General features: G+C 41.8%; 1 protein-coding gene across 2 annotated transcripts in view; it reads left to right on the top strand.

The window, feature by feature from the left end:
• MAGIX (MAGI family member, X-linked) overlaps positions 1-26,167 on the top strand; it is a 35,177-nt gene extending 9,010 nt beyond the window's left edge. The window contains exons 4-11 of one of the 2 annotated variants that reach the window (XM_034434085.2): positions 3,167-3,712; positions 8,541-8,861; positions 14,985-15,134; positions 15,341-15,423; positions 17,933-18,076; positions 20,512-20,650; positions 21,385-21,499; positions 23,349-23,484. In XM_034434085.2, the coding sequence (XP_034289976.2) occupies positions 3,167-3,712; positions 8,541-8,861; positions 14,985-15,134; positions 15,341-15,423; positions 17,933-18,076; positions 20,512-20,650; positions 21,385-21,499; position 23,349 (1,499 nt within the window). In that variant the 3' untranslated portion in view covers positions 23,350-23,484. Of the gene's footprint in view, positions 1-3,166; positions 3,713-8,540; positions 8,862-14,984; positions 15,135-15,340; positions 15,424-17,932; positions 18,077-20,511; positions 20,651-21,384; positions 21,500-23,348 lie in introns of both variants that reach the window. The other variant, XM_034434083.2, reaches the window with a different exon arrangement.
• The last annotated feature ends 253 nt before the right edge of the window (positions 26,168-26,420 follow it).

Genomic DNA, 26,420 nt, shown 5'->3' with positions numbered 1-26,420 from the left:
ACAACTGCTGAGGCTAGTCAGCCAGCCTGCCTAAAGTGAAAGCCTTAAAATTGTGATAGATTTTATTTGTGTTTGCAGTTTGTACTTTTAATTTTGGTCTTTAAGATTAGTAATCATTAATCTTCTTGTTATTAATATATATATATATATATAATATTTTAAATTCCCTCTTCACCTGCCCGGAAGCTTTGGCAGAAGTGGATGGAAATCTTGAGAGGGGAGAACTATTTGGCCCTGCCTGTACTTCTTCAGTTAATTAAGTGGAGATTTTGTGAAGGAGTGCAACATTTATGGCAGGCTTAAGAAGAACTACCCCAAATTACCTCATGGGTTAAACTGAGAAAAGACTCCCCGTGTAAACCATCCAGACCTCATAGAGGAAGGCAAAATATAAGCTTTAAAAGTAAAAAAAATATATATTAAAAACCTAGATGTCAACAAAGGATTAGTGCTTTCTGATCTTTTTTTTTTTTTTGGACATCCCAGGTGTGGCAGCCCAACTAAAAGTGATCTGTTTATAACGTTGGCAAGAGAACTCTGTCTCAGCAGTTCATTTGGAGTAAAAGGAGAAAGTGCGTGAAAGAGCACGAAGGGAGAAAGCAGGGCAGCTCCTGTTGATAGGAAGATGGAAGTAGCTGCTTTGCTGCTGGTGGGGGAACAGCACCAAAATGACTACAGTGACCTGTGATCAAAGCCTCTTTTAGTCTATATAAAAAAGGGGACTGATAGCTCAGTCACTGCTATTTTGATGCCATTGCCCCCCCCCCCCCCGGACCTCCCTGGTTTCAAGTAATAGGTTTTGAGTGTCATGCAAAAGCATTAAGTACAGGTAGTCCTTGACATATGATTGGTTGCTTAGTGACTATTTAAAGTTACGACAGAACTTCCCAGGCCTACTTATGACCCAGATTCAAAAATCTGATGGCCACCTCCCCACACGGTCACATGATCATGTTTTGGTTGCTTGACAGCTGGCCTTTTCGCATTTTTTATTTTTATTTTTTATTTTTTATATGCATTTTTATTTTTATTGGCCATATTTAGCCTCCCTATGTCACATGACTGTGATTTGTAATGTTTTTTTGCCAAAAACTGGCATTTGTTTCCGATTTCCAGCAAGAAAAAACCCTTTGCAGACAATTGTGGATTTGCTTAACAACTGCTGCTAAAAAGGTCATAAAATCAGGTGGGGTCACATGGTGACTCACTTAACAACCAGCATAATTTATGACCATAATTTTGGGCTCAATTAGGGACATAAACCGAGGATTACCTATTTGCTTTTGTTGTCAATATATTTTTACCTCCCAGAAATAAGATTGTAGGGTTTTCTGCCTTATGTACAGCACTAAAACAACCCAGAATAGGATAACAGAGTTGGAAGGGACCTTGGAGGTCTTCTAGTCCAACCCCCTGTTAAGGCAGGAAACCCTATGCCATTTCAGACAAATGGTTGTCCAGTCCCTTCATGGTGGGCTTAGAATTCTGTATCTTGGTGTAGGTAGTCGAGGGACCTAATTTTGTTTCTTTCTTAGGCAGCAAAACATGTTAGATCAGGAGACAGAAAGAGAAAAGGGATGTCCTACTCATGCTTATATGTGTCCACCACTGGACTGGATTTATTTCTAGCTATTGCCAACGTGTAGTCCCTAAGGCACACAACTCTTGAGAGACATAATTTTCATGTCCCGCCTCTGTGACACCATCCTATCCATCTTCTCAGCTTTAATTATATTCTCTGGTACTCCTGAGGAAAGGAGGAACTGACTTAAGACAGTTGGAGCAAAAGACATTTTTCAGATCCAGATCTGATATCAAATATAGGCTGCAATCTTACGCCTGTTATTAAATCAAGAGGGAATGTCCCCTCAGGAAATTTCAAGGCACCTGGGATGATCTCACCTCTACCACACCAGAAGCAGTTAGATGGTTAGCTTCCTTAGATATCAAATTATAACATCTATCCCAGGGCTGTCAAACTTGCGGCCCATGGGCTGGATGCGTCACATGCTGGCCACGCCCATGCCTGGTTTAGCGAAGGGGGAAAAAGTTGTGATGTGTCACGTGACGACACAAGTTTGACACCCCTGATCTATCCCATTGCAATTCTATGACTCCATATTATGGTGATCTTATTATGGTTTTATCTTAATATATTATCTTCTAAATTGTATTGTCCACATATCTTTCACACACACACACACACACACACACACACACATATAAATTATGACATTTAAACTACATTTGTATATCAGCGATAGCATGACTTCTATAGATGCCATACGCTAAATAAATAATCGTGAGGAGGGGAAGCCCAACTGAATTCACTGAGACTTATTTCTGAGCTGAAGTGGACAGGATTACCCTTTTCAAACTCAAGCAGATGAATGGCTAGTTTGTAATCATTTTATAGCCTCGCATTCCATAGCAATGACTAATCTTGGCTCAAGTTGATCTGGATACTTGAAATTCATTGAAATTTCCTATTTTACCCATTTAAATGTGACTGTGAATACGACATTTTACCTCAGATTTCAACTGTTTTAGTATCTTGTGGTTTAGCAAGCATTTGCTTATTTATTTATTTTCACATGTATACCCCACTTAAACCAGTTCTGCACTGGATTACTAAAGCTGCTCATAACATGCATCCATCATAAACCTATATGAAATTTCATATCTGTACAAATACTTTCAAACACTAAATGCTACGATATACCACTAGTTAAGTACTTGCTTCATCAAGTACTAAGTCTCATTGCTTATAAGCTATTAAATAATATGGAAAACTAGAAATGGTTGCATGTCGGTTATTAAATCTATTACATAAAATAGGTCAGGTACTGTGCTGTACTGGCTCTGTATTTGACAAATGATTTTGTCTGGAGAATATCTGATACAAAAATTGGGATGAGATATTTAGCTTTGATTCAGTCCTCACTTTGACTTAAAAGCAGAATTAAGCAACCAAGTATCATGTGGAGGTTTAGATGTCCACTCCACCAGCCCTTGCCAGCATGGCCGGTGGCAAGATCTTGGGTGAAGTGTGGTTCCAAGCAGCTGGAGGAGCCCAAGTTGCCATCCCTTTGGCCAAAGGATGCTGTGTTGTTGCCTGTCATGCATAGACCAAGATAGCTCTCTTTGTTTTCCTTCCACCTTGCAGTGAATGTCGTAGTAGTAGTTGACGGGAACTGTATCCTCCAATATACCCATCGTCAGTCACCTTGTTCCTGCCTTTCTGATGGGCAGCCTCTCTTGCCCCGACGCCCTCCACCAACTTACGGTGCTGTACCCCCCAGTCCCATTATCCCCAGAGGCCCAGCTTGTGGCCAAGAAGCTGGACCGGCCCCATCACGCAGGACCCGTGGACTCAGCGTCCGCTGTTGCACCAAAGCCTGTCTGGGCGATGAAGAGGAACATGCCGAGCGGCACCTCCATCGGGGGCCACCCTGCAGCCGCCTTACCCCCGTGCCCTTGCCCTGCAGCCCTTCTGGGCCCTGGTTTGGAGTAGGATCCCTCAGTGGAGGCAGGCAAGGGGCTCGGGTTGTGAAGATCTGGGACCGGCAGCGATGCCCTTTGCTGGAAGAAGGAGATGTCATCGCCAAGGTGAATGGGGCTGACGTCCGAGATCTGAGCCCTGGAGAAGTGGAGAGTGTGTTGCAGGAGCATATGCGAACGGGAGATGTGATCCTTCTGGTGGAAAGGAAAGGTGAGCGACATCAGCTCCAAGAACACGGGCTGTGTGGCTTTCTCCCCAAGTCTCTTGCTTAGTTCTGCCAGGCTGGGTTGGCATTTTGCTTCGCTTGCCTTTATGCCTGGGTTGATCCTGACAGCTGGAAGCAATCAGGAGGGAGAGCTCTGATCACTGCTTGGGGTGTGTGACAAGGGAGCAGAGTTCAAATTCTCTGCCAGAGAAGAAGCACTATATAATTCTCAGACAAGGAATTCACATTTATATGTAAATTACATTAAATTAAGCTAATACAAACCATTTGCAAAATGGCTGTAAGCAGCGTGCCATTATTACTAATAACAATGCCCTCATATCTCACTTTAGTCACAGTTGGAATCTGATCTTAACCACACACCTGCATTAAAATCTTGCTTTAGCCACAGTTTTCATAAGAGCAGCAACACTACACGCTTAGTACAGATGCAACAGCGTTTCCTACAATGAATGATGCATGAAGGGGAGACACGCTCCTTAAAACATCCATTTATGTACATTGGAGAGCTGAGACCTAATAGAAATCTCCAGGGTGCATAGTTCTGGTTATTGAAGAATGCATATCTCGTATAGTTCACATTGCATTCTTGCATCGGGTGGCACCAAAAACATTCCTGTATCCCAAGACACTTTGATGCTAAGGCTGAGGTTGAGAAGCTGCCTTCTTCCATCCCATGTGCAGAAACCTGCCAACTCTAATTTCAACACTGGCAATGGTCCATCACCACACCTGAGAACAGTTAAAAGGTGTACACATGGTCCTCCCATCAAAGGGAAATGAAGAAAGCTTAGAAACACCTGCAGTATCTGCTGCCTGCTTCAGTTACTCAATGATGAGGTCTAGTCTTCCCAGATTCAAATGAAGTCCCATTGCTATCTGTAGGGGGCGCAACTCTAAATGATTTGGTGTATGTGGGAGGTGCCTTTCAGTCAGTGTTGACTCAACTATGTGGACTAGTTCCATGCCATTTTTTGCCATTTTTCATAGCAAGGTTTTTCAGAAGTTGTTTGCCTTTGCTTTCTTCTTAGGGCTGAGAGAATGACTAGCCCAAGTCACTCAACTGGCTTCATACCTAAGGTAGAACTAGATGTCATAGTCTCCCAGTTTCTAGTTTAGTGCCTAAACCACTACCCCAAACTAGGTCTCAAATGACCTTAGAGTAGCCATTATTCATGTAAGCTTAGACACCCATTTCATCACATTAATGCTGCTTTGCTGATGTTCACTCCATCATGTAATCAGTGCCTTACAACAGAAGAAATCTTGAAACAAGAGTACCACGTTAGTCTTGGTTCTTGCAAAGAAGCTTTTATATTGCCCGATGCAGCTTTCATCCACACACAATATTCAACAGTTCTGGTTTGGATTGGAAGCTGCCGTATTTTATCATAAATGCTTATATGCTGGATGTGTCTTCTGACTGGGGTATAAATGTTGAAAATAGGTAAATGGCTTGCCTGTGACACTTCATACCACTTCATTCCACAAGGGCGTTGTAATAAATAGTACTGTATTCACGGAGTGAGAAAAATATACTCTGAGATCTGAGAAAATGGGGCAGTAGCCCAGTTATATTACTCTCTTGAAGGAAGATTGTAGACGGCAATGAAAAACTTTTTATGCAAAAATTTTAAAAAATGAAATTTCAGATTGTGCAATACTGATTTTGATTCTTCTCCATGATCTCCTATTTCCCAAGCATCTGAATTTTAACAGTCGGACTGTTGGAATATGTGTGCATGATTTTTGTTTCACCTGTTCAAGGGGGATTGTCTTCATTGTATAGTCAGCTTCCCCAACCTGGAAATCTGGGCAGTTGTACAAGCAGTTCTTGCTTACCAACTGCCTTGTGCACCAGTCATTCAAAGTTACAACAATGCTAGAAAAAAAAAATGCGACCAATCCCTATATTTGTGACTTTCACAGCATTCCTCAATCACTGATCACCATTTGCGTACTTTGCAACCGGCTTGCAACAGGTAGACTTAATATAGAAAGTAGAAGTAAAAGCGTTAGTCACAGTCAAATGATTCTTCAATTAGGGACTGTATTGCTTCACTTAATGACCAAAGGGGAATTAAAGTCATAAGCCCAATTATGGTCACATGATTTTCCTCTTAGAGTTGCTAAGTTGCCAGTCCCAATTGAGGCTGTTAAGTTAGGACTAGCTGTATTGCATCTAATGTTCACCAAATTAGAAAAAGCTGGATTAAATAATGATGTTAGTTAAACAGTTAACTAAATTTTTATATATCAGCATTTAAAAAGCCAAAAGTACAGGTAGTCTTCAAATTACGGCCACAATTGAACCCCAAATTTCTGTTTCTAAGCAAAAGTTTTGCCCCATTTTTACGACCTATCTTGCCACAGTTTTTAAGTGAATCACTGCAGTTGTTAAATTAATAACACAGTTGCAAATTGAATCTGGCTTCTCCACTGACTTTACTTGTCAAAAAATCACAAAACGTGATTGCAGGACCCCGGCACACTACAACCATCATAAATATGAGTTAGTTGCCAAGCGTCCGAATCACTGGGAATCTGTAATGGTCGTAAGTCACTTTTTTCAGTGCTATTGTAACTTTGAACAGTCATTAAATGAATGGTTGTAAGTTGAGGATTACCTGTATTCATATTTAATACCAAATCATGGTTTTCAGCATTTCAAAAGCTAACTGTGGACTCCACTGATATCATGTTTTTCTTCTCTTTTGAAATCACAAGGAGGAAATCAGAAGTTTCTGGGATTAAAAAGTAAAGTCTTCTTCAAGATGAGCTTAATTTCTGCAGGATTTAGGGATATATCCATGTAATTGTTTTTGACAGCAGAATCGATCTGTCATTTCAGCTGGAGCCCTGGTATTCCCTGGAGATGTCCCATCTAGCCAGATGTAGGTGCTTAGATCAATAGTTGTCTGATCCTATTGATCCCTAAATGTGGTTAGAGAACTGGTTTGATGTAGTGTTTAGTCACCAGGCTAAAAATCTGAACACCATGAATTCTGCTTTGGGCATGAAGCCAGCTGGGTGACCTTGGGCCAGTAACATCTTCTCAGCCCTAGGTAGAATGTAAGGGCAACCACTTCTGACAGACCTTGCCAAGAAAACTGCAGGGAGTAGTGATTACCAAAACTGTGTTATAGTGAATTACAAGTTAACAATAATAATTATTTATTCTGTTTGAAAACTGACTTTTCTGTACAGAAAACAGGCATCTTTAACTTGCTTCCACAAATAAAAGTTAATAATCATAGTTTGGCCAGACCTGGAAAATGTAACAAGCTGCACTAATGGACAACTAGGAAAATATGTAAGCTTTAGGAAAGAATAGATTTAGTTTCATGAAGTGAATCGGCCTCATGTCAATATTAATTGCGATGTGTAAAATGCATCCATATTACTGCATTCACTTTTGTGTTGGCTTCTAAATACTGTAAAAATTTACAGTTAACTCTGAGACTAGAGACTAGACAAGATTGCTGGGGGCCAATCTGGACTAGTACCATGTTTCCCCGAAAATAAGACCCTGTCTTATATTTTTTTGAACCCTGAAATAAGTGCTTGGCCTTATTGCCATGTGCTCAAAAGCCCGATTGGCCTTATTATCAGGAGATGTCTTATTTTTGGGGAAATGGCAAATACACTGCCAGAGTCAAAATGATTTTGAGTAGTCACAATGTAATAAAAAAAATTAAAATACAACAACAATTCAAAATAAAACCAATAAAACCAATACAGTAAGTACGTACATACGCAGAAGACAGCAGCATCGCTAAATGGAAGTGTATTTCCAATAGCATCCAGATGGAAGACACACATTTCACCTTATGCTCTGTTGAAGAAAGGCAGGATATCAGTGACATAGAGCAGATTTTTCTCACGATTTGTCAGGTGCAAGTTTATATCACCAGTTAATAGGGGGAAAAAATCTGTTTCTTTCAAAATGAAAGCCAAATGTAGCAAATACTACTTTGAATGGTGGTTTTCATTTGCAAAGATCTGTCAAATTCATTTATAATTGTACCCTCTCACTCACGTCAACTATTGACTCAAAGGTAAAACCTGTAATGATTTGCTAGGTTTGTGTTCTACCTTTCCTTCAGGAGTTCAGAGGACACACATAATACCACCTCCTCAGGGGTGGGCTTCAAAAATTTTATCAAGGGATTCTCTGCCCGGTTGCTGGGTGGGCGTGGCCTAGTTGGACTCCTGCACCACCAGGGGGGGATGTTTTTGCCCTCCCCAGACTCCAGAGGCCTTCTGGAGGCCAGAAATGGGCCCATTTCCAGCCTTCCCAAACTTCCAGTTGGCCCATATTTTGCCCTCCCTGAGCCTCCATGCGTGCCCTGCACTTACCTGCATCCAAAACAGGCCGCGTGGGGACTCCTGGGAGGGGTGGGCGGAGCCAGCCAGGAGTGGGATTTGGGGGTTCTCCGAACTGCAGAGAATCTTAGCTAGAGGTTCTCCCGAACCCCTGCGAACCCCCAGCAGCCCACCCTTGCCCCTCCTCTAGTTTTATCTTCATATCAGTGATATGGAGTAAGTTAGGCTTGTCCGTATTTGCTCAGTGGGCTTCATGACTGAGTAGAAATTTGACTTGTCATAGTCTCAATCCAGTCATTTAAACAGTAGACCATGCTGGCTTGAAGAATCAGAACCTGAAGACATAAATACTAGATATAAGGTATACCAAGGTTGAAGTGTGGCCAAATACTTCAATCACTGCTGAGAATATTAGTTATGTCGCCTGGTTCTGCAGTTGGCCATACCCCTAACGGAATTTTCCCTTCGCCCTTCTTGTTCTTACAGGTCATCACTCCCATAGGCATCCTCAGGAAAACTGCTCTGTTAGACAAGAACATTTCTTGCCCAACTCCACTCATAACAAAAGTGGTCCTCAGGATCTTTCTAACCCTTGGGGAGGTCCCCCAGGTGACACTTTGACTGTGACCAGTTTCGTGGGTCCTGAACCTCGAAATGTACTTGTGTGTCCTGCTCGTTGTTCCCAGAGGCTGAGGAGGCCTCGCCCAGCAGGAGGGGCTGGGGAACCCATAAATGTGGATGGTCCGAAAGAACAACATGGATGTAGCATTGCACTATCAACCGATGGAATTGCAGCTGGAAGAGCTGGTAAGGAGGATGGAAAATATTGGGAATTTTAGTCTGCACCCATGTCCTGCCAAAATTCCAAACATTGTACTCATGCTCTTTGAACCAATTCCAAATATTTGTGAAACATACCTTTGTATGTAGTTTGTTGCTGTCGTTGATGCAACTGCCTTAGAAATGAAAACAAATGAGCTGGCACTTAAAGAAAATACAAAATAGACAATTGCACAATTTTTGCGTTAGATAATGTTACGAAAGAGTTCAAGTTTCTGGGTTATCTGGAATCCCAAATGAGGACAGGTAATATAAAAAAGCAAAGAATAGAGGAAGAAAAGGAATTAGGTCAAATGTGATCATCAGGTCTATTTTAACATTGTGTTGGTACATTGAATGTATTTTTTAGTAGTAGGTTGCAGGTATCAGATTATGTCTGGCATTCTGACGCAAAGAATTATTAAACACACACACTTTCCCCAAATAAATGAGAATCCAGATCAATCTTTTTTTACCTTAGAATATAGGGAGGGGGGCTGATAGTTCAGAGGAGAACAGAAATAAGGAGAAATGCAACCATTTTTATATCAGAAAAGCTGAAATTATTTAATCAATAAAGTTGCTGAGGAAAAATTTAGGAACTGGAAGGAACATAATCTTCAAAACACAAAGACTCTGTTTCGGTGGGAGAAAATATTCTGGTGATAGATTTAACTTCGTTAAATTCTGTATTTACGGTAAGTAAAAGAGGGCTTTTGCTTCAGTATCTGGTATGATAATTATTTTATTATAATTTATTCCCATTGCATAGTTCTGTAGAACCTCCACAACTTTGCACAAAGCAATCAAAAATGCCATGTCATATTTGTCATTTTCAAAATAATACCTTTAAAAAAAACCCCTAAGGTTGCCAAACTTTGTCATATCAAGCGTCTCTGGCTGACATCTTTCGACGTATCTGTACTACAATCATTGTTCAGTTTCAAGAAGAATAGCTATGTTGCTAGAAAAACACCAGTCGTGTGACATTTTAAAAATTGCACATGTATGATTATAGGATTCAAGTCCATGAGGACATTTAGTAATAAATGTATCAATTTTGAAGTATCCCTTGGATTTTTGAGTTTAGGCTGGAGAAATCTATTTTCTTTCTTCGTGGCATGACAAAATGTACATTACTCTAAATTTTGTGTGTGCAAAATTGGGGGCAGGAAAGAGAATTAAAAGAATGCTAAGCAATCCAGCATAGTGGTGAATCAAGGCTGAAGTCAGTGTAATTTTGCAAACAATCTTCTTGGTCTTTTGATTGAATAATTGAATGGGAAAGCAATCATTTGAGAAAGCACCTGTCCCTCACCTTGTGTTTAGAGAATTACAAGCCTTAATTTTGTTTCCATGTGAGAGTAAATAACCAGGGTTCAACTCTTTTAAACACCCACACCCACATACAGAGAGCAACTTGTTCCTCCTGGTTCTGAACAGGTTAAGAGTCAGCCACTCCGTTCCCTCCCCTGAAAGTCCTTGGTTTATCAGGCAAAGGGAAAAATTCCTGAGAGGGGGTCAGAGAAGAACGGAGAGCAAAGAGGCGCAGCCGTGAGAGACGACCCGCTCCCAGTTTTAACTTCTTCCCTGATTGTTTCGTCACCCTTTCTACCTGAAAATGTTTGAGCAAGTTCAGACCTTCCTACGCCAAATCCAGGACTATAAACGTAAATATCCACTGTCTACCATTTTGTTTGTAGTTGATTTGGGGGGGAAGGAGAGAGAGAAAGGGATAAATAGAAAGGTAAATTGGGGGGGATTATTTTCTCTTTTACCCTGAGGGAGTCCAGCTTACTTAAGACTAAAATTGAAGGAGGGAGAGGATCTGTTTCCTGGTAACTGCATATTGTTTTAAAATCCTTATCGGGTTGTTGACTATCAAAATGATCAGAAAGGCAATTATTTTATTAGCGTAGAAATCATTCAGCTTGTTTGAAAGTTCGGATGCCCTGAAGATCTTAGGAAGGTAAAGATCCTTTGTAAGATCCGAGGGTATTGAGCTGTAAATGAGTAGCAGGGAAAAAAGTTCATTGGGATTTGGGGCATATTGCCGGACAATTGGCCAAATATCAGCAATAGCAGGTCTAATTTTACCCCACCGCAAACCCCCAAACAGGTACCAAAAAGAAGAAAACCCGGAACTGATTTTTACTTTTAAAAAACCGAGCTTGGTTCTAAATTTGAAAACAAGTAAGAATGCAAGTGCACCTGATTGCCCCTCCCCCTCATACACATCTCAAGTTCTCTAAGTGTTTCATTTTGGATATATATTTTTTTATATCTGCTTTTGGCTGGTGGATTCTGAGATTCAAGTGAATCAACAAATCAGTTTCTGCAGCTTGATGTCTTCTCACCCTGATGCATGTTGTAGGGAGCAAATTGTTTGAGGGACGCACAGTGTTTCTGCAAGAGATTTAGGCATTCCCCCCCCCAGGTAACACTGAATAGGTTTTCAGGTGGAGAGTTCTTAAGCTTATTGATCAAAAGAAAGTAAGGAATTCTGCAACAATTATCTTTTTTCCTCTAAACAGTTTTTCTTTGGAAAGGAAAATGATGGAAATGATGAAAGGTGGGGGTTTTGCAAAAGGAGGACATGACAATGTGGATCTTTTGTTTAAAAAAACCATAAAAGAGCCTTGGTGGCGCAGCGGACTAAAGTGCTGTTAAAGTAGCACTTGGCTGCCAGCTGCCTGCAATTACTGCGAGTTCAAATCTCACCAGGCTCAAGGTTGACTCAGCCTTCCATCCTTCCGAGGTAGGTAAAATGAGGACCCGGATTGTGGGGGCAATAAGCTGACTTTGTATAAAAAAAGAACACCGCTTACGAGGGGCCGAAAGCCCTACTAAGCAGGTATATACAAAAGTATGAAGGCTATTGCTTAACTCATTGTAAGCCACCCTGAGTCTCCAGAGAAGGACGGCATATAAATTGAACCAATAAATAAATAAATAAACGAACAACAAAAAAAGCCTCATCTAGAACAATCCTTAAATCTTTTTGGAAACAGATGGGCTGCAGTTTTTCTTCTTATCTTTTGATCATGTGTCAAAGCAAGCCAACCTTGTTTTATAAATTGTAGGTTCAATTCAACCATTATCCTTTTTTTTTTTCCTGCAGTTAAGACTTAGGAGCATTCTAAACAAATAGGTTACAGGAAGCACCACCAAGGTAGCTGCTGTCTACATAGGAACAGAGTCACTCTAAACAATTGTCAGGAAATAATTTGGGTTCCAACTCGAGCCGGGTTTGCACAAGAATAAATAGAAATGAGATCCAGACAGCTGTGAGGAAATATTTATTCCTAAAAGCAAAGTTTGCCTTTAGGGGCAGTTGCAGAAAAATGGGGTACGGCAGTAGACTTTATAAGAGGAGCTTGTCCAGGATATGGAAGTGTCTACATCAGGGGTCCCCAAACTTGGCAGCTTTAAGACTTGTGGACTTCAACTCCCAGAATTCTCCAGCCAGAGAATTCTGGGAGTTGAAGTCCACAAGTCTTAAAGCTGCCAAGTTTGAAGACCTCTGGTCTACATGCTGATTCTAGGATGACACTTGAGGGTGGGGGGGTGTTAATTCTTGTGAACGTGCAGTTCTGCTGGGGGACTTAATTAACTCTATTTGTGTTTGCAGACTTTATCCTTTGATATGTGGATTAGGTCTGGGCAAATTATTTGGGAGTTTGAGGAAGTTTGGGCAAAGGATTTTCCCTCGTTTGCTGTTTTTACTTGATTAATTTAGTTTCAGCTTGACTGTCAATTCCCTACTGGAGACGCTGATTTCCAGACCATTGTGGATTCTGTTAATGTTTTAAGGGAAGATGGAACAGTATAAAGAATAAAATATATTTGGATATAAAACTTCTCACACAACTCTGGAGGATCTCATGTTCTGAGGCTACTACGAGCTAAGGAGAGTGAATGAAACTATATAGATTAAGGTGATCTCCTTGCTAGATAGCAAATTTCAGCAGCAATATGCGGATGTGGAAATCTCCCATCTAGTGCCCTAGTGAAGTTAAATATTCAGGTTTGGGCAGGTAAACATAAACACCTATGCAGGTATCTGATTCCCTCATTATGTGGCACAAGGAATGACATTTTAGGTATACTTATTCCCCTTTGAAGAGTAACTCTGGTGTTCAATATATTTGGAAGGAAGGTTTTAAAAAAAATACACAGGTCATAGTGGCATTATTTAGTCTTTTTCTTGACCACAGAGAGCAGAATATCCAGGCAGCAGTGGAGATGTTGTCAGGGCTGGAGATTGCTTGTGAAATTATATCTGAGCGTAGGAACAGGGCAGCATGGGATTAGGCAAGGATCCCAAACAGATGGATTGGAGAACATCTTGGTCTGTGCAGGCTGATTTAAAGCAAAAGCAAAAACACAAAACATAACCTGTAAAAATGTACAGATAATGTACATCTGCTGACATGACTCCTAATTATTCCTTGGTCCCACCCCTGAATCTGCACTTAATTAGAAGGGGACTGAAAGCAATTTTGCTGCCTCATAAGGGTGCGTTTTTACTTCAGGCTTCAGTTTACAAGTAGTAGAAGAGGTATAGGAGATGTGATGCTCACATTGCCTAGAGCTGAGGTGTAGGCCCAGCATAGTACCCCTCAGGGAGAAGCCAAAAAACAAAACAAAACATAAACCAGACCAAATTACCTAGATAACAGGCAAAACGGTTGTTAAGTAAGTTTCGCCCCATTTTATAACCTTTCTTGCAGGGGTGAAATGCTACCGGTTCGGGAGAACCAATAGTAAAAAAATACCGAACCGGTATTTCCAATGATCAGCTATGCCGTGCGATTTATATTCGCTAGAAAGCAGGAAATTTATATTTGCTTTCTAGCGAATATAAATTGCGCAGCACAGCTGTTCCCTCCCCTCGCTGTTCTACTTACCTTCAAATGGCTGCTTTTCCCACTCGAAGCACATGTTTGGTGCGCACTGAGCATACATGCACAGCGCACGGTTGGCGCACACTGCATGCATGTGGGCAGCATGCGTTTGGCACACACTGCGCAAGTGCGGGCAGCAAACCGGTGGCAACCCGCGGAGGATTTCACCACTGCTTTCTTGCCATAGCTGTTAAGTGAATCACTGCAGTTTTTAAGTTAGTATCACAGTTGTTAAGTGAATCTGGTTTCCCTGTTGACTTTGCTTGTCAATCAAGGGGACTGCAACCGTCATACATGCTAGTTGCCAAGCATCTGAGTTTTGAGCATGTGACCATGGGGATACTGCAACAGTTGTAAGCATGAAAAAGAGTTGTAAGTCACTTTCTTCAGTGCCGTTGTAACTTCAAATAGTCAGGGAATGAATGTCGAGGGTTACCTGTATTTAGATTCCCCTGACAAGATCTGAGCTGCTTATTTCAGAATCTGATAACATTCCTGCATCTCAAAAATTTCTGCAGGGAATTTCTTTCCATGCTTTCAATCTAGCAAATTCAGGTCATACAATTTCAAAGGTTTCACCAAATTCTTACTTTGGGAAGATGTATATTCCTTTTGAAGATGGGCTAGAACTCTGGATTGTCATGTGATGTAGAAACACACACCAGCAGCAGCAGTACATCTATACAAATGTATGAAAGAATCATTGAATTGACTAAAGTAGTATTCCAGATCTGAAATGGTTGACTGTTTTTAAAAGTTTAGCAGGATTTTTTTTCCATCTTCACTTTTTTTTTTCTCATGTATTAATTGCTTTAAAAGAAAAAAATAGAACTAACAAGTAAAAAGAAGAAAATGAAAAAATAATTATATAAAAATATCTCTAAGTGGTCAGAGGAATTAGCATGATTGCACAGTCTGTTTATCTTTGATTAGAAATTAATCCTAGAAATTATTAAATTGCATATAAGTATATTAAACAATTTTAACAATGTAATTTAAGAATATAAATGTCTGGGCTAAGTGCCCAAATCTTCAGTAGTTTTTTGTTTAAAAATACAAAAGAAAAAAAAAACTACTAAAAACATTGTAAGATAAATGTTAACTTCCTACTTTCCCCTTGATCATCCTCCATTTATCAACATTTGGAAACAAAATATGTGTGTTGCCATTCTCCCTTACTGATCCATCTGCTCTCTCCTCTCAGCCAGTTCCCTGGGGCCCCATCACAAAGAGAGCCCCTCTCATCAGGAAGACGCGGGTCTCTTAGCTCGGCTGACCCATAGTGAGGTTGGGAGTGTCTTCCGGCAGGCGGGGAACCGGGTACGCATGAAAATCCGGAATCGCAAGGAGGCAGGTGAGTGATTCCAGGGAAGAATAGGGAAAGAATTGGGTGGTGGGGAAAGGGGACACCAGACGGGGAAGTGGAAGCCGAGGCCCAAGGAAGGAGGAAGAGGAGGTGGAGTGGTGCTGGTGGAGCTGATGGGCTGGAGTAAAGACAAAAGGAAACACGGGGTAGCAGAGAGTCCTTTCCTGAAATTGATTCAGTCTGTTTGCTTCTAGGAGTTTCCAGTGATTTAAACTCTGCTGATATCGAAGTCGGGGAATGTCCATGGAGTCCCAGCTCTCACCTCACTCAGCCTCAGGTATTGGAGAGCCAGAACCCAGCATGGTGACAAGGGTGCGGCCAAGGAAGGTTGGCATGTTAAATTGGCAAAGGACAGGAGGAAAATAGGGATTGTAGGAGGAGTCTACTAGCATTTTCTGTGGACTAAGACATTTCATTAAAGGGTATGAACTTTTGTGAGCTATGGTTCTCTTCATGAACATTTGCAAAACAGGTTTTCTGCAATATAAGTGCTTATGAGCCTGACACTTTTTATTTGCCCTGCAACTTAGGAGGACAGCATCGGAGGAAGGGAGCTACGGTTCATGAAAGCTCATGCCCTTTCATAAAAATTTGCCAGTCAGAAAAGGTGCTTCCAAACTCCTCTGAGGAAAATAGAGGTGAGGCTGAGTTAGAGATATCTGGAAGGGTTCTTCTGCAGGCTTCCTCTACTAGGGCTTACCTCATTTCCTGCAACATGCTGGTTCTGCCCACACTAGCCTTTCCACTTCAGGATTAGCTGTCCTTGTGCCACAGGCACATCTCTTCCTCCTCCACGGCCAATAACTGCCACAATCTGAGAGAAGGGGTAGAACAAGATGCCCATCTGCCAACCAGTCAGGAGATTCAGAACGGGTGACTGGTCAACCTGGAGGATGATGAAGAGTTGGATGGTACCTGTAGTTTCTTCAGAAAGGGAACAGTAGAGTAAGTGTGAGGGGAAAAAGCAGAGTAGATTGGTCAAGGTGTTGAAACGTGTTCTTGTGGTCAGAAGGAATAATTCTATGTTGTTCTTAAAAATGTAGAATAGCAAGTGAACCTCAAGAGATGCAAGGAATCAAAAGAGGGGTTGCCAAAAAGAGGTGTAACAGAAGGTGTTCAAAATCAAGATGATGGCCTCATCTTTTTTAACCAAACCACACCCTTTTTTTGCATGAAGGCCTTGGGCTGCACAACCACTATCCTCCTCTGTGGACAACCTTGAAGAGAGTTCTCAAATGCTTCCCAACCATCCCTGCAGCAATTTCTTCTAAAGATTCAGTAAAACTTAAGAATCTATGGGAAGCCCAGTAAATGTTTTCTGTTAGTTGGGTTAAAAATTTCCAACAACCTATGTTACACATTTAGCCTGTTCCATTGAGTCTGAGATTCTGTGTAGACACTTGGATTTTTAACTTGGTTTGTTTCTAGGAATCCATTACATTTTTAAGTGAGAAATCCAGATTTCTGGCTCAGCTTTCCCCAGCTTGATTCCTTTCAAATGTTTTGAATCCACTATTCCTGAGAGTTTTAGTATTCCCAATCCATCTGAAAGCATACATTGGGGAAGGCTAAGATAACTTATAGAGTCTAGACCAGGGGTGGGTTCTACTTACCTTTACTACCAGTTCACATCGCGCCCGCATGCGCAGATTACCTGTGATGACATCCGGGTCAATGGGCAGAGCCTCCCACTGGTTTTACTACTGATTCTTGCGAACCGATCCGAACCGGGGGCAACCCGGTCTAGACAGACAGACATGGAGGCTTGCTGCCTGATGCTGGTCAGGCAGCATGAAGTTGGCAATGGCTCTGTAGTCAGTCAGACGCAATTCATTTCCCTGATTGGTGTTTGTGGTCTCCAGTTAATTGTAAGGAATGCTTGTTCCTTTATTTGCGGTGGGCCAGAATATGTCTTTAGGACTCAACCACTTCCTTGTTACATTGGTTGAATATTGTCTTCCTCTTGTGTTGCATGAGACAGAAAAGTAAATGGGTGTAATTCAATAAAGGGTATTAAAGTTGTTATCCTGTAATTCAGATCAGATTTTATTTAAAATGAGGAAACTCATGGTAATTTATGTTCAATTGTAACCCAGCTCAGATGCCTTAGTATCATTCACATATGGCTCCAGCATTAAATGTTGATTGGCAGTGCACCTCAACCAATCTAGAATCTTTAAGGTTGAGCAGGGTTTTTTTAAAACAACAAATTGATAAAATAAAAATATAATTCTGTTGTCACAGATGATGTTCTTTTCCATTTTAAAGCATACCAAATGGTATTTTTCACTAAATGTGAAAATCCTGCTCAGAATCCTGGGAATAATCAGATGATGTACACTTCCTGTGAGGTGTGGGTTCTAGCCTAATGTTTCTCAGCAACTTTAAGATGAGTAGACTTCAACTCCCAGAATTCCCCAGAATACTGGCTGGGAAATTCTGGGAGTTCAAATCCACATATCTTAAAGTTACTGAGGTTGAGAAACACAGTTTTAGCCTATTTACAGTATAGCAGTAAAAATGGTTTTTTTTAAAATTTTGAAAGATGTAACTATTGAGACTTCCATGATTATTTCTTGACTACAGACAATGTTTTCCTTACTTATATTGAATATTTGTTGTGAATGTACAGATTGCAGGATACTTCAGTGATTTCCATTGCAAAAGTTAGTTTGGCCCCTAAAATGATTTTCTTATTCACATAGTTTTTCTGTGGGTTGCTGTTGTTAAGAAAAGACATTGGATCAGCAGCCTTCTCTGGATTGTGATCTCTCCCTGTTTCACAGGAGTCTGGCCAGTATTCAGTGGATCTGTTACGAGGGCCCAGCGGTTTCGGATTCAGTCTAAGGGGCGGAAGTGAATATAATATGGACATCTATGTCTTAGCTCTTATGGAAGGTGGGCCAGCCCAGCAATGTGGCAAGATTCAGGTATGTGATGTTCTCAGGAAATGAGCACCAATGCAAAGTTGCTGAGGCCAGGCAGACGTGGATCGGTTTTAGGAGACTTGTTGAGACTTGCAGATGAAAATGACTTTCTCTCTCTCTCTCTCTCTCTCACACACACACACACACATTCCTGAAACCTTAGCTGTTGTACAATCTAGCATTCTAGAACATAGGCTGGATCGAGCATAGCAGACAGCCATCTAGTCTTATATTACTTGGCAAGGGAACATATGTATATATCCAGGGGTGGGTTCTAAAATTTTTACTACCGGTTCTGAAAAAATGCTTTTAAAAGTAAAAAGAAAAGCCTCTGATGATCGCACGGCTCAGCTGGGATCATCAAAGGCTTTTAAAAGAAAAAAACCCTTTTTTTCTTTTAAATGCCTCCCACAATCCAAGCTGAGTTGCCTGATTGGCAGAGACTTTTTTCTTTTAAATGCCTCTGACAATCCAGGCTGAGTTGTCTGATCGTCAGAGGCATTTAGAAGAAAAAAGTCTCTGCCGATCAGGCAACTCAGCTGGGATCGTCAGAGCCTTTTGAAAGCATTTTTTTACAACCTCTTGGTTTTAAAAGTAAAAAAAAAAAAAAATGGCCACGCCCACCCAGTCACATTACCCCCACCACCAAGCCACGTCCACAGAACCGGTAGTAACAAATTTTAGATTCACCCCTGCTTTAGACCCCATTTGTTCTTCTTCAGGATGTAAGAGATCTGCCCATTCATAGAAACACTGGAACAGTTTAAGGCACCCTTATAACTCTGTGCTTGTACACAAGCATATTTCCCAATTTTCTTCCAACAAAAAGGGATGTCAAAGATAGGAATTCCTGTCTCTGATGCAGATTGTGAGCAGAAATTCTTTGTTGAGGATTATCACTATGGCACCCTATATCACACAAAAGCATGCAAGTCCTTGAAGCTAATTTGGATTTTTAAAAACTTATACTTTTCTTTTAATAGATGGAATATATACTGCCTGGTACCTAGAAATGAATAAATATATAACCTTCATTTACCCAATTCACATTTCACTCACTTTTCATTATAACTTATAACCAGGGTGAAATGCTCTTGGTTCGGATCGGATCGCCTGATCCGGTAGCGATGGAGGCGGGTGGTTCGGAGAACCGGTAGCAAAAATCCCTGCCTCCCCCCATGCCCAGCTGAGCCGCACAATTATCAGAGGCTTTTTTTTTAACTTTTAAAAGCATTTTTTCTACAACCTCTTCGGTCGAAAAAATGCTTTTAAAAGTAAAAAGAAAAGCCTCTGATGATCGCACGGCTCAGCTGGGATCATCAAAGGCTTTTAAAAGAAAAAAACTCTTTTTTTCTTTTAAATGCCTCTGACGATCCAAGCTGATTTGCCTGATCGGCAGAGGCATTCAAAAGAAAAAAAGTCTCTGCCAATCAGACAACTCAGCTGGGATCGCCAGAGCCTTTTGAAAGCATTTTTTTACAAACTCTTCGCCGAAGAGGTTGTAGAAAAAATGGTTTTAAAAGTAAAAAAAAAAAAAAAAGGCCACGCCCACCCAGTCACATTACCCCACCACCACCAAGCCACGCCCACAGAACCGGTAGTAGCAAATTTTAGATTTCACCACTGCTTATAACACAATATTCACCACCAAATACAAGAGCTGGCTTCTGGGCCCTTCCTAGCAACAGCAGCTTAATAGCCCCAAAAGAGTTATCAGATGATTGATATCACTTGATCAGATTCTCTTGTTTTATGGTTTCACTTGATAATCCAGGTGTATGTTTAATGGTATAATCTGAAGTTTTATTTTAAGAATATGATTTGCAAGTCAGTTTCTAATCTTAGCCATAGCCAGTTCTAACCTTACTTTACTTATCACTGCTAAGTAATTTTAAGGAAGTAATTATTCCACAAGTTTCCATCTGAAATACAAGGGTAATATATTTGTCTTCCCAACGTATTCTAGAATAATTTTGCAATAAGCAAAACAGTTTGAGCTCTCTGTCAATACAACTCTGGGTATTTAATGCACAAATCCAAGAATTTCATATCCACTGCAGACTCTGACAAAAAATATACAAGTTGTCCTTGTTTAGTGGCCACAATTGGGACCAGCCACTCGGTTGTCAAGCAAAGCGATCAGTAAGTGAAACTGCAACTGCGCTTATGATCTAAAGCTGCTTTACAGACCTGTGATGGTCATAAATGTGAGCATGGATTGAAAGTGGGGTTTTCCCCCCCCTCCATCACTGTCGCAACTGCAAACAGTTGCTAAAAGAGGCGGTTGCTAAACAACAACTACCTGTATGTTCTACTGTAGCTCTCGACATTTGTGACTAAAAGCTTGAAAACACATGGAAATGCTTTGGGAAAACTCAGACACACCCGCAACCTGTTTGTGGGGATGGTGGCTTTTTCATGCTAAAACACTGTGACAGGTGAGCGACCAGCTGGTGGAAATCAACGGGGAGTCCACAGCAGGAATGACGCATGCACAGGCGGTGGAACACATCCGCAGCGGTGGGAGCCGAATGCGACTGGTGCTGAAGAGGGGCAATGGATTCATTCCCGACTATGGTACGTCCATGTCTCTTCTGGCCTCTCCTCTCTTCCCTTCCTTCCTTAAATAAGAAATCATCTGCTTTGCGCTAAATATCCTGCTCTAATGCAGGGGTGGGGAACTGTGGCCCTTTTATGACTTGTAGATTTCAACTCCCAGAATTCCTGAGCATGGCTGGCTCAGGAATTCTGGGAGTTGAAGTCCACAAATGATAAAGGGGCCATAGTTCCCCATCTTTGTGCTAATGCCACAAATGTGCTAAGGCATAGGTTCCAGTCCAGAGGGGTTGACCTACAATGTCCTTTTTTCAATCTTTATTGAATGGCAGGATATTCTGGTGACTCTTACCCCAGAAATAAACAGAGGGAGAAGAGGGCATTAGCCTTCTCTGATTTAAGAGAGGAGTTACAATCTAGAGCAACAAATCATGCAATTAGTATTTTCCCCAAAAGCCTCTTTAGCTGCCTTTTTCCTTTGAAGGTCCTTTGCAGGAGCAGATTTTGGGTCTTCAATATTCACCCCTCTCTTCTCTTCTTTTTTCTTTCCTGCCCCGTTGCCCTTCGTATGTCCAACCCTCCATGCACTAACCCAACCCGCACATGATACTGTCTGATTCCCTCTTCCCACCTAATCTGTGCCAACTTCATCTTAACCTTTCTGGTCTGTGATTGGCTTCATACACCCCCCCTCCCCCGCCTTCCTGATCTGTGCTGGCCTTGTGATTTTCCTGCCACTTCCTCACCCCCCCAAGTCTCTATCTGTCTCCGCCCCACAGGGCAGCTGCTGGCCAGCCTGGCTCTCTGCGTGACCAACTCCCCCCGGGGGGAACCCTGCTTCTGCCTCGTGGGACGGGTCGAACATAAATGGTGGGTGCCCAGCCCCCAGTGGGACCAACCCTACCACTCAGCCACTCCCCCATCTCTTCCTTGGTTTCCTGGGGAATCACATCCAAGCTAGCATGTGATAAGGGAGCTCCCATCTCTTTCTGTAGGGGAAGATGATCCCATTGAAGCCAACCCTCATTCCCCTGTTCCCTTCCCCCATTTAAAATCCGCCCTCAGTCTCCCTGATTTCTTTCCTTAGCTTTTATCCCAAAGAAGCCTACTCCAATGCTTGTGCATTCTACAATTCTGCATAGCAATAGAAAGGGAGCAAAAGCCACATAAGCCACTTGAGAAGACAGATGTGATCTTTTTAGGCAGCGGAGTTTATTTGGAGAAACATGGATTGCAGTCTGATTAAACTTATTTCCCCTCTTTCAGGACAGAGCTTTAAAAATATCAGCTTTGTATGTTAGCAACAAAACCTGCAATGCTGATTAATTAGAATTTACAATGGTAAAAAAACTATGATTGCCCAGGCTTCTGTGCTGAAATCAATTTTTAAAATAAATTTATCATCAATTCTAGTGTTTGCTCTCTTTAAAAGCAGCTATCTAGACATTAGAATTGTGGAGATCAAATTTAAAGTTTAGGGCCAATAGTAGATACCGTAACATCTTCAAAAACAGAGGATAGGATTTGAAGGACCTGGGACAACAGGACCCTGCACTAAAGATTGATCAATAGTGGTCAGAGTGCACACAGTGTGACTATTTTGAGACAACCCAGTAGCAAAATACAATAAACAGAGGTTTGTCTTTGAAATAGTGGTTTATCTACAAGGAATATATACATACACATACTAGGCAAAATCAGGCAATCAATCATCAACTATAGCATAGAAGCATACACACAGAGAGGGACGCTCTCACAGGGCCTCTCTTATATATACAGCCTCTTAAAGTGATAACAGTTAAAGAACCCTGCTGACTCATTCTCATTGCATCATCATTTCAGTATTACAGCATTACAGCATTACAACATTACAGCAGCTGGTCAGCTATTAAATCATCATTACCCTGACAAATAGAATCAATTAAGCTTTTGTAATGCAGAAGTTAGATATTTTATACTGTGCCCCATAGCTATCGTTGCTTGTAATTATTAATTTTTAATTTTTCACTTATTTATTTTCCATGTATTAGTATGTTAGGAAATATAATAATATAATCACAGACAAGAGATCTGTGTTAGCTCCCCAAGGCAGACATTTGGTATACTACTCTCCTGAAGTGCCAAGGGCCAAAAGGCAGCTATGATTGTTTGACATATTGTCCACTATCATAGTTGAATGAATCTTGATCAGGGAAATCATTTCCAAAGATCAAATTCCTATCCTGACAGAAATTAACCCATGGGATTTCTAGAGACAAGTATTCTGGAAATCAGAGAGCAAGTGGTCTCTTGGAATAGTCCAGGAAGCAGTTGTTCCCCCTGAAAGTTCAGAGGAAAGGCATTCCTTAGCAACATCTTGAATAGTCTAGATTTGTAAATTGTAGATATGGTTGCCAACTATTGCACATTTGAGTCTATTTGTTCAGCCAATAAACTCTATTCTTCTAGAAAAGTAATCCTGAGGTACCTAAGAATCTAGTAAAATCCATTTTGCCCTGGCTTCACCCAACAATAGCTCTCTACCAATAACTCCCTACCCTGGTTCCACTTTTATTTGGCCTTGACTAGAATGTCATTGTTTCTATAATCTAATGTCAACCAATACTTAGACACAGTAGAGAGCTTGCAATAGCATTTGGTTCTTTGGGGCCTGTCCTATCAGCTCTTTCTTCAAACCAAATCTCTTTTGTTCTACTCACTGATCTCCTGTTTTTCCTAGATCGTGTGTTCAGCCAGAGCTCCACCAAGACACAGCAGGTGCTAGAGGCTGAGGACAAAGCCAGGCACCGGCACAGGAAACCAAACCGGTCCATGGTCTCCCAGCATGTGGGACAGAACCTCGGCGATGGAGATGACAGAGAAGCAGCACTTTGCAACGTCAGGCAGCAGCTCCCTAAAGCCCACCAGTCTGGCCAGTTGCACCAGAGCTCCAGCAAGGCTCAGGGAGAGGAAGAAGAGGACAGAGAACAGGGTTGGAGGCCTCATAAGCAGGGAACCAATGGGGAGAGCGAGAGTGACAGCCACAAGCTACTTTCTCCCCGGCCTAGCAGGAAATTGCGGTCAGACTTGGTCCCTGGGCCTTGGCTAGTACCCAGTAAGGAACGACTGTCCCGGGCCCTCTGGGGGGTCTGTATGGGCCAAGGAGAGGAAGAAGTACAAAAGGGCAACCCAGAGAGAGGAAAGGGCATGGAGGTAAAGAGACGGAGTTAAGCCAAGCAATGTTGGGCTCAGTACAATCATGTTAAGAACTACACAGTGCCTGGCAGTGGTTAGTGGCACTGGCCATCTCCAGCTGGATTAGGCCATATTCTCCTTTCCAGTGTTTGTTTTTGTTCAGGGTCTTCTCCTCCACTCACACTATGCAAAGGCATTTTTTCATTTCGCCCTCCCCATCCCATTTCCTCACAACCACACTATGCAATGATAGCTTTCAGAAGCCACCTCGTGCAGTTCTCCTGGAATTGGGCAGCAGACTTTTCAATTCTCTGGCCGCCATTCCCTTTTCCCAAGAACTGTGATGGTGTTTCCATTGCTACAATTTCCAACCCTTTGTGGTCTGCAGCTTTCTAAAGCCAGTGCTTTTAAAATGACATTTGTAGAAACCCTGGGCTCCTGAGATTTATCAGGAGTTTTTCCAATGAGAAAGAAGACCACTATTGGCAGGTGAGTTACCTGTGGAGCAGTTTATTGCTCATTTTGTTCTGCCCAAGGTGGATTTTGGAACGTCTGCAGAATATTCTGCAACCTACGGGGATTCCAGTCTCCATTTCAGTGAATTTACATGGAGCTGGGTTTAAGAGTTACTCTATCCTACAAACATGCCCTAGATTCGCCTGTAACAGCCTTCTGGAGGGAAGCTGAGTCGGTGGGTATTTTGTACGAATTTTGCTGCTGTATATTAATTTTCACTGATTAATCGTTTCCTGATTTCTCAGGAAGTCTGTGGAGCAGCCTTACCTAACCTGGTATTTTCCAAATGTGTCAGAACATGAGAACTCCTAACGGTGGGGAATTCTTAAAGTAGGAACCTTTAAATATCTAGCAGGCACCGGTAAAGGAAGGCTTCTCTGGAGCATTAAAAATCACTGTTCAAGTGTCTTTCCCTCCCTCTCTTATCTTTCATGACCATGCAGTAGAGGGGCTGCTGCTGCCGCCGCCGCCATCCACCCACCCTCTCTCCATCCAATATAGCACAATCACTCTTTTTGCTGTGGTGGCCTGCAATCCTCTTTGTCCATTCTGTTCCACTGGTCACTCAAGTTGAGAACTACAAAGGCCGGGGTACCTTTTTCTCCTCAGCCACACAGAAGGCAGTTATGTTCTCTTCTCTGCTAGAGGCAGCCATAGCCAAATGAATGAGCATGCAACCTCCTGTGTGCATAAAGCAAACAAGATTCGTGTGCTGGAGGGGATTCATATCAGGCTGTGCCCCTCCGGTTCGATTGCCGTCCAGCAGGCAGTTTCAGCATGCCTCAGCCAGTCACAGGTGCACCATGGCCCTGTTAGCATGGTTTGTTTGGCTTCTGTCTGTTGTGGGTTTCCGTGCTGAAAAAGCATAGCAGGTGTGGAGTTTCTCTTGGCAAAGGATTGTGGCAAGAGGAAGTTAGACAAAGCATCTCTAGCATTTCCTGAGCAGGAAGTGCAGTGTCAGTAAAAGCAAGAAAAAAAAAACTTTGATCTAAATTACTTGATTGACAGTCCTTTGCTTCTCATCAGATCTACTGTCCACCACTCGGTTCTTTCCCTTGACGTAGAAGACTCATCACAGCGTACTGGGGAGGTCAGATGTTGGCCCAAGCTTTAGACATGCAGGCATACAATTCTGCCTTGTGCTCTTTCTCTCTCTTGGGATGTGGGAGATATCATGTGCATTGCATGTAGTGTGCAAACATGATCCAATGTGAAATGTGCATGTGTCTGCAAGATGCATATAGATGAACATTTGGCTGGGCTTGTGCTTCACAAAGTTCAGGAATCACTCATGGGTACATGCAGATCCATGTTGCTTTGCATGCCAAAGCCACGAGGCATCTAAGAACTCAATCAATTTGCATTCAGAAGGCACACCATGCAAGGTTTCAGAAGCTAGCTTTCATACAATACTGCCACCCACATTTCCTGTGCAAAGAAATGCTAGTTTACCAATCTGGAGGGAAACCACATCCCTCAACCCCAATAGGATCTGATTCTGTAGTGCATTTGCAGAAGTTGGCTGTTTTGATGAAGGACGAGTCTGAAATTCACCCACAGAGTCGAGTAATGAACAACACGGGCGTGGTTGCCCATCCTTAGAAGTTCTTCTGGAATGAAACATTGAAGCTGGTTCTTCTGCTGGTTGTAGACACACAAGTGACTTGACAGGGTCAAACAGGGTCAGGGTTTTTAAGTAACTCTGCAGGTGCCTTTTTGGCTTTTTAACTGGAGATGAAAAGACAGTGAGGAAGCAGCTTTAGTGCAGGGCAGTTATGGAAAGCAAATTATTTTTTAAAGTAAATCTTATAATAATTATTATACATTAAAAGATTCTGATTTTTAAAAGTGCTTTTGTTGGCTTACTTTTGCTTCCACAAGCTACATGTTCTGAATCGGCAAACATTCTTTTTAAGGTTTGAAAATCTGTACTTGCTTCTAGTGAACTTGTAGCATGGGCTGGATGGGGCCAAGTGGATAAGATGTCCCACACAGACAAAAATAAAATATAATTCTTTGGTATTCAGTCAACTAATGGGAACAGGCATTTCCATATTGGCACAATTGATCCTGCTGCATGTGGGAATGTGCATCTGCATTA

The sequence above is a fragment of the Pantherophis guttatus genome, chromosome 2 (genome assembly GCF_059756535.1).
Source record: "Pantherophis guttatus breed Tessera chromosome 2, ASM5975653v1, whole genome shotgun sequence".
NCBI classification, from domain to species: domain Eukaryota; kingdom Metazoa; phylum Chordata; class Lepidosauria; order Squamata; family Colubridae; genus Pantherophis; species Pantherophis guttatus.
Note: the sequence above shows the minus strand (reverse complement) of the source record. Positions and strands in the feature narration are given on the sequence as shown.